We start from the raw sequence: 9,162 nt of genomic DNA, 5'->3' as shown, positions 1-9,162 counted from the left end.
AGACTGAAGGGAGGAACCCCACAAAACAAACAACAACTGAAAGAGGCTGCAGTGAAAGCCTGGGAAAGCATCAAAAAGGAAGAATGCAAAAGTTTGGTGACGTCAATGGGTCACAGACTTGCTGCAGTTATTGAAAGCAAAGGATTTGCAACTAAATATTAAGTCTTATTCACTTAAATATGTTTTAAGTATATCTGTTCCAATACTTTTGCTCACATGACAAATGGGTGGATTCAAACAAAATGTGATATTTTCTTAGTTGTGCATCAGATCCTGATGTAAATACCTGGAAATAAAAGCTGAAATCTCAGATCTCTGGTCTCACGTTCATTATTTGATGTCAAGCCCAAATGTTTTCAGTCTACAGCAAAAATAAAGGAATTCGCCTCACTGTTCCAATACTTTTGGAGGGCACTGTAAGTGACTAGTGTGCAGTAAATCAATGTCCATATCAGTGTCCATTCAGAAGCCTGATGGCCCTTGGGTAGAAACTGTTGTCCAGTCTGCGTGTACGCGACCGGATGCTGCGGTAACGCCTGCCAGAAGGCAACGGGGTAAAGAGACTGAAGGATGGGTGAGAACAGTCTCTTAGAATCCTGCCGGCTTTCCTTAGGCAACGTGTGTGGTAGGTGTCCTGTAGGGCTGGGCGCTTCCTGCCGACGATGAACTCAGCAGAACGGACCACACTTCGGAGGGCCTTGCGGTCCCTGTCTATGCAGCTCCCATACCACACTGTGATACAACCAGTCAGAATGCTCTCGATAGTGCATCTGTAAAAGTTAGTGAGGATGACTGAGTCCATACCTAACTTCTTCAGTCTCCTCAGGAAGAAAAGGTGCTTACGGGCCGCTTTGACCACCTTGTCCGTGAGAACAGACCAGGTGAGGTCATTGCTGATGTTCACCCCAAGGAACTTGAAGCAGCTGACCTTCTCCACTTCCGATCCATTGATGAGTAGGGGTGCATGCTCCTCCTCCTGCCGCCTCCTATAGTCCACAATCATCTCCTTGGTCTTGCTGATGTTATTGTCCTGTCACCATGATGTTAGGGTGTCAACCTCCTCTCTGTAGGCTGACTCGTCACTGTCAGAGATGAGGCCCACGATGGTTGTGTCGTCAGCAAACTTCACAAGGAGGTTGGAGCTGTCTGTTGCCACACAGCCGTAAGTGAACAAGGAGAACAGGAGAGGGCTAAGCACACAGCCCTGTGGGGTGCCTGTGTTTGTGATCAGTACGGATGAGGTGCGGTCACCGATTCTCACCACCGGTGGCCTCCCCATCAGGAAGTGGAAGATCCACTTGCAGAGGGATGTGCTTAGTCCCAGGTCCACAAGCTTGGAGACCAGTCTGGAGGGGATGATGGTGTTGAATGCAGAGCTGTGGTCAATGAACAGCATCCTCACATATGTATTCCCCTTGTCCAGGTGGGAGAGAGCGGTGTGCATAGTCAGAGCAATGGCATCGTCTGTAGACCTGTTGGACCGGTATGCAGCCGGCATAGGGTCCAGTGTGGGGGGCAGCGAGGAGCAGATGAATGATTTGACTAGCCACTCGAAGAATCCTCTGTTGTGCTTTTTTGGTGAAGGAGCTGATGTTCAGTTCCCACTTGAGGTCCTGGGAGAGGATGGTGCCCAGGGGGCGTAAGGACTCCACAGTGTTGACTGGGTAGTCACTCAGGGTGATGGGGGTGAGTGGGGTTGTGTTCTTCCTGAATTCGACAACCATCTCCACTGTCTTAAGAGCATTGAGCTCTAAGTTGTTCTGGCTACACCAGGTCACCATGTTGTCAGCTTCCCACCTGTAGTCAGACTCGTCCCCGTTAGAGATGAGCCCAATGAGGGTGGTGTAGTCCGCAAACTTCAAGAGTTTGACTGACGGATGACTCGAGGTGCAGCTGTTGGTGTACAGGGGGAAGAGCAGAGAAGTAAGGACGCAGCCCTGAGGAGATCCGGTGCTGATGGACCGGGAGTCAGAGACTTGTGTTCCCAGCTTAACGCACTGCTTCCTGTCAGACAGGAAGTCTGTGATCCACCTGCAGGTGGAGTCGGGCACGTTCAGCTGGGAGAGCTTGTCCTGGAGCAGGGCGGGGATGATGGTGTTGAAGGCAGAGCTGAAGTCCACAAACAGGATCCTGGCGTAGGATGCTGGGGAGTCCAGATGCTGTAGGGTGAAGTGGAGGGCCATGTTAACGGCATCATCCACCGACCTGTCGGCTCTGTAGGCAAACTGCAGTGGGTCCAGGAAGGGATCTGTGATGGATTTGAGGTGTGCCAGCACAAGGCACTCAAAAGCCTTCATTACCACAGAGGTCAGGGCAACGGGTCTGTAGTCATTAAGTCCTGTTGGCCTTGGCTTTTTGGGCACAGGCATGATGGTGGAGGACTTGAGACAGGCTGGCACATGGCATGTCTCCAGGGAGGTGTTAAAGATGTTTGTAAACACAGGAGACAGCTGGTCAGCGCAGTGCTTGAGGGTGGCTGGAGAGACAGAGTCCGGCCCAGCTGCTTTGCGGGGGTTCTGCCTCTTGAAAAGTCTGTTAACTTCACCCTCCTGAATGGAGAGAGTTATCACAGTAGAGGGGGGGGAGGCCTCCTGGATGGGAAGGGGTAGTTCAGGACTGTCCAATTATCTTTCAAATCTGCAGTAGAACTTGTTCAGGTCGCTGGCCAGGCGGAAGTCGTTGGTGGAGTGGGGGGCTCTGGGCTTGTAGTTGGTGATTTGTCTGAGCCCTCTCCAGAAAGGAGCAGAGTCGTTAAGAGAGAACTGACGCTTCAGTTTCTCAGAGTATAGTCGTTTAGCCTGTCTCACCGCCTTGCTAAACCTGTTCTTCGACTCCTTGAATCTGTCTCTATCCCATAGAGTTAATATAACTAGAGTAAGCTACTCTTGTCTTCCAAGATGGCGTCCCCATTCATTTCTATGAAAAGTGCTCAGTGGCGCAGTGAGGCAAACAAGATCGCGAGACTGGACGCTGGCATCTTTCCACTTCCGTGTCTTCCTGTCTAACTTTAAACTGTGGATCTTTTTTTCCCTAGCCCCGAGAGCTCATGTAAATCGGCTAACGGCCAATGTGAACTTTTGTGCTCGTGGCCTGTTAGTATCCGCCAGCACATTTGCAGGCAACTTTCATTGACTAAGCAAATAAATGGGTTGCTAGTTTACCCATTTCGGATTGGTTTAAAACTTAGCAAAAATCGGGAAAAATTATTCTATGAAAAAGCTAGTAGTATGAGCCAGGTTCAAGAATCAAACAAAAATTATTGGGGGAGATAGTTTTGTAAATGTTGAATGGAGTTAATAGAATAAAAATGACCGGAAGAGTCGGAAACCTAACCGTACATGCAATACCACCTACATCCACCGGGGCCGTTGCTTCAAGCCGAGGGGCGAGGGGTGGGGGCTTGCTCTATCCCCACTCCTAAAAGCTTCCTCCTTCTCTGACCTCAACCTTCTCAGCTCTGCTGAGAGCCAGGGCTTGTCGTTGTTGAAGCTCACCCTGGTGCGTGTTGGTATACATCAGTCCTCACAGAAGATGATGTATGATGTCACAGCCTCAGTGAGTTCATCCAGACTATTGGTAGCAGTCGTGAACATATCCCAGTCAGTACAGTCCAAGCACGCCCGCAGATCCTCCATAGACTCACTGGTCCAATGTTTTGATGTCCTCACAACAGGTTTACAGAGCTTTAATTTCTGCCTGTATGCAGGAATCAGATGGACCATGGTATTGTCAGAGTGGCCCAGTGCTGCACGAGGGACGGCGTGGTAGGCTCCACAAAATGGGCGACGTGAATTTTCGTGGCGAGTAAAAAGGTTTACAGATTATAAAAAATGATTCCAGATCTGGAAAACAATGTTGCAGAATCAATGTCACATCCACACACCAGCCACTGTTGATGTAGAAACAAATACCACCGCCTTTGGTTTTGCCAGAGAGTGCAGTGTCCCGATCAGCTCTCATGAGTTGAAAGCCTGCCAGATGTAAGGCGGTGTCCGGGATCAAATCACACAGCCATCTTTCCGTGAAGCACAAAACTGAAGATGAAAGTCTCAGTTTTTCACCATCAGTAGCTGAAGTTCGTCCGTTTTATTGCACAGGGAACGTACGTTGGAGAGGAAAAAACTTGGAAGCACTGTTCGGATTCCACGTCTGTGTAGCCGAACTAGCGCTCCCGCTCGCTTTCCCCTTCTACGGCGTTTCACTGCATGAGCAAAGCCTAGCGCGGCACTTGCTAGAATTCCCACTAAATCTGCCGCTGGAAGCAGAAAAGTGGGAAATAAGTCCACAGGAGTTGTGGTCCCTATGTTTAGAAGTACTTCTCTTGTTAGAGAACCCTGGAAATCTTGGCAGAACACTGAATTAACAGACAAAACGAGACAAAACAGAGCGCACCTAGCAACCACGGCAGCCCTCACCGGCGCCATCGTAACGTGGATTCGGTATTCGGCCAAACCCCAAAAAACTGGATTCAGAGCATCCCTAAAGCAAGCATTATTGAGTGCCCCTGTATTGGCGTATGCAGATTTTAGCTTACAGTTTAGACTATACGGACGCTAGCCTGGATGGGCTAGGAGCAGTGCTTTCCCAGGTGCTAAAAAGAACAGAACGGGTCATCGTCTATGCCAGCCGAAGCCTTCACCCAACTGAAAGAAATGACCAGAACTATAGTTCTTTCAAGTTAGAACTCCATGCCCTAAAGTGGGCCATCACAGAGAAGTTCAAAGACTATCTATGGGGAACCACCTTTACTGTTTTTACCAATAACAATTAGCAGGTCCATTTGGAGACAATGACAAATTGGGAGCAGAGGAACAGAGGTGGCACAATTAGCTAACTTCTCTTTTTCCATGAAGTACCGACCAGGGTGCGCCGACAAGAATGCCGATGCTCTGTCCCGCGTACCCGGTGAAGCCCGAGCGGCTGTGCTACAGGCTGATGTCCAGCGATCAGAGAGGCAGCCATAGCGGCCAGAGGAGCCTATTATATACAATATCCATTGTATATAATCCATCGGTAGAAGTAGGTAAAGAAAATAGAGAAGAATTGAATCCATTCATAGCAAGAAGTATGATACAGTGTGAGCAAACTGCCTGAGTTGGCTGTTGGATGCTGTTTGTTCAATCACTTGCTTTTTCTTGTTAGAAAGGCAGGGTACTAAACACTTTTTAAAATTATATACGTTGAATTGTGTTTTAAAGATAACAATATTGTTTTATACTCCGCAAAACTATTCGCTACTGAGTTAGCCAATCCCTGTCAAATACAGCAGTTGCGATGTGTTTCATGGGACTTTCAGTCCGGAATACTTAGAAAGTAGCCTAAAAGTACACAAAAGTGTTTTTTATAATTGTCGTGACTCTTTCCGGCCTGCATGCTCTCTGCACTGTGGTAAAATAACCACAAGTATATTAACTTTGCATCTAACTACCCCCAACAACTGCAATTTTTTTTAACATTCTCTTATTTTGTATCTGTTGGCTGAATAGATGTTTTTAAATAGGTACATCTTAAATAACTAAATGTAAAAATTTGTTTTTCTATATTTATCTATTTATTTTTTTGCACAGAGAAACCCACAGTTGGTTTCTAACTTTTGTCAGTTAAAGACCTTAAATTAGGAGGTTAAGTAGTGGAGGAACTATCATCAATGCTACAAATCTGAAGACTTTGTGGTAAATCATTTTTAGCCATAAGGCATGTACATTACATCAAAAAACAAAGCAACTGTGACATGAAACAATTATAGTAAATGTGGCACAAAAATCAGTTTGAACTGTCCCCTGTCCTGTACTAACTTGACTTAACATGGGACCCACCTGAGCCTGACCTGGGGATATCTGTACCCTTTGACGCCCCCTGATGACTGGCCTGCAGAGAGCTGCGCTGTATATCCCCCTGCAGATATCAAAACAGAACCAAGGGGTTGAGGCTGGGGCAGTGGAGGCAACAAGAAAGAAGCATTCATGTGCATCCTGTGTCATACTTGGAGCAATATCAGAGTGTGTGGAGCTCCTGGTCTTTAAAAAGACTGTCCTGTCTGTAAGAGTGGTCATAAATAGACAGCCATGACTGTAAGAGTGGTCATAAATAGACTGCCCTGTCTGTAAAAGTGGACATAAATAAACTTCCCCTATCTGTAAGAGTGGTCATAAATAGACTGCCCTGTCTGTAAGATTGGTCATCAGTAGACTGTTCTGTCTATAAGAGTGTTTATAAATGTGCGAGAGATGACGGTGGTGCTGACTGACAGCAACAGACTGACAGTGTATCTTGGAGTCTCTGGATGATCCAGCTCCCTTGTTTTTAAAGTTGTCATCTCAGAAAATGGTCTCCACATTTTATTATAAAAATAGTAAATCATACATATCTTACGTATTTGAATATCCTTGAGGGTTTAGGTTGGTTGAGGGGCAGTTTTATGGGCGTATGTAAAGCCGTCTGTGACATTGCTTGTAAAATGGGCTATACAAATACATTTTGATTTGATTGTACTTTTTAAACAACATTTACATACATTTCAATTACTTAGTTATCTTACGAAGTTAAAGAATGTTTGGGGGAAAATGTATTTTAAAACACCAGCACATGCATCTACAGTCTGTTAAGAAACAGACAAAGCAAAGCAGACAGTAAAATAGTATTGTGTTGTGATGTATTACATCACATACTCCCAACATTATAGTGTGTTGACTAGATCCACAATCTAAATCCACAACACTGTTCCCACTTCCTGATTGGACACATCACATTTTCAGATTTGCATAGGCATCTGAGAGAGAATAAATGGAGACAATTGTGAAAATAACCACAGATGTAATTTCACAGCACAGGCTTAACATGGTACAACGACTCTTTGCTTATCTTGTGTATAATGTAAGGTGTTAGGTTTAATATTAACTGGGTATCGTACTTTAAGATCAAACCTTCAATAAGGATAGTGAATGAAATGGACCTTTTCTATTTCTTTGCAGATAGCTTGGTCTTAATTTAATCTTATTCTTTTTACAAAATGGTAAATATGTCCATAGTAACAGTTTTCACTCTGTCTGGGTTTGGAGACATAACTGACTACAGGGTCCCTGTCTTCTCTGTCACTTTATTGTGTTACTGTGTCATTGTGCTAGTTAATGTTACGGTCATCACAACTATCATCTTTAACAGAATCTTTCATGTGCCAATGTATATTTTTCTTTGTAATTTGTGCATTAATGGACTTTTTGGTACTGCAGGATTCTACCCCAAATTTCTGATGGATCTGCTGTCTCGTTTGCAGGTCATCTCCTATGCAGCATGTCTGTTTCAGGCTTTTGTCATATATTCTTCTTTCTGCATTGATATGTGTCTGCTAGCTGTGATGGCCTATGACAGGTTTGTAGCAATATGTACACCACTGCAATATCACTCTGTCATGACTAAGCAGCGAGTGGCACAGTTAGTGTCTTTCTCCTGGATTGCTCCTTTTGGTCTTATAGCTACTGCTATTATATTTACCTCCCAACTGAGGTTGTGTGGCTCACACATACAGAAACTCTACTGTGCTAACTGGTTGGTTGCTAAATTGTCATGTGATGCGACCAGTTGGGTAACTTCATCCACACCAACCAATGTAGTTGCATATGTATCAATATTATTCTATATTTTTCTTGGCATTTTCATAGTTTGCTCTTACATGCAGTTGATCAGATCATGTTTTAAGTCCTTGGAAAACAGAGGAAAGTTCATGAGTACTTGTTTGCCACATTTATTTGCATTATTTAACATTTCAATTTCTGGTCTATTCGATGTTATGCATATGCGTTATGGCTCAAACGATTTGCCACAGAGCCTTCAAAACATCTTGGCTATTGAAATTCTAATAGGTCCTCCATTGTTCAACCCCCTCATTTATGGTCTGACACTAACTCAAATTCGCAATAAAATACTGTGTAGATGTTTGAAAAGGAAATAATAGTGTGTTGAGTATATTTGTTATATGCATAAATGGTAGGTACTGTAAAAGGTGGGTCATAGGAAATTAAACCTTTAAAAAAAGAATATTCTAGAGGTTGCAAATTTGCTAAGCTGTGGCATTGACTTTGGGGTTGACTGTTGTAGTCAGTCAAAATATTTTCAAAGGTGTTCTCAGAAAAACATAATACTGAGTTATATTTTGGCCCAACCCCACAAAAGTTACACAATTATTTTTATTTAAACAAAACTAGTGGTTTCAGGTAGATATGGAAGAATGGGAAGTTTGTCATTGATCTAGCTCTGTTTTATAACATGTGTGATCCAGTTGGTATCTGACCCAGTTCTTAGCTAACTTACCTGAGACATAGTGTACTACAGTGTAACTTGTTGCAGGATAACTTGTTCATAGACATGTTAACATCATGCCCTTTTGCTAAAATATTTTTGAATACTACTTGTTTACCAGACATTCCTGAGACTTCACACAAATCTGCATAATCTCCTTCAATTGTTTATGCACAGAAAAATTGTCTTTAACTATATTTTTTATTATATGTTTTTTCTTGTGTTACTATAAAATACAATATACAATAAAAGAGTGGGTTTGTGCAACCTTTGTTATTGTGTATCTGAATCTGTACCATCGAACCAATTAGCGCTGAATGAATGTCTCCATATTGTTATTCTGTCTATAGTCTGCATCAATGATCTGGCAATATTATGAACTTTAGAGCTACTGTCAAATGAAAGCTCACTGGATTTACGAGATAAAATGATGACATTTACTCTGGTGAATGTTGCTCTAGTTTTGACCATTATCTTAGAAGAAAACCTCCATGAGCCCATAAAAGAAGAAAATATTTAAAGTCGATGCATTTAAAAATGATCAGATGCACATAATGGTGAGTGTGCTTATGACCTCTATATTTTTTTTGCAGTTGTTTACGTGGTGATTAAATACAAGTTTAATCAAGGTGTGGATCTTATACCATGTTGCAGAATGAATTGAAGGTATCAGACTGCATAATCTTTTTCTCCAACCTGTTGAATATATCAGTGGTGATGTCTTCTCACCAACTGCAGTTCTGTTCACTCATAGGTCATCTTGAATTCCCAGCACAACTAGCTGAGGTGTTTATGCAATTACAGACTATAAACAGCCTCTAAACAGGAGTGAAGAACAGTATTCTGTTCTACACAGCACAAACTAAC

The 9,162-nt window shown here is 43.5% G+C and overlaps 1 protein-coding gene across 1 annotated transcript; it reads left to right on the top strand.

Annotated features, from left to right (window-relative positions):
- Positions 1-7,009: 7,009 nt before the first annotated feature.
- On the top strand, positions 7,010-7,948 carry LOC124485673 (olfactory receptor 11H4-like). The gene has a single exon (XM_047047420.1). The coding sequence runs from the start codon at positions 7,010-7,012 to the stop codon at positions 7,946-7,948; it is 939 nt and encodes a 312-aa protein (XP_046903376.1).
- Positions 7,949-9,162: the final 1,214 nt, after the last annotated feature.

This window comes from Hypomesus transpacificus, chromosome 23, assembly GCF_021917145.1.
Source record: "Hypomesus transpacificus isolate Combined female chromosome 23, fHypTra1, whole genome shotgun sequence".
Classification (NCBI taxonomy): Eukaryota; Metazoa; Chordata; class Actinopteri; order Osmeriformes; family Osmeridae; genus Hypomesus; species Hypomesus transpacificus.
This window is presented reverse-complemented; position numbering and strand designations above follow the sequence as displayed.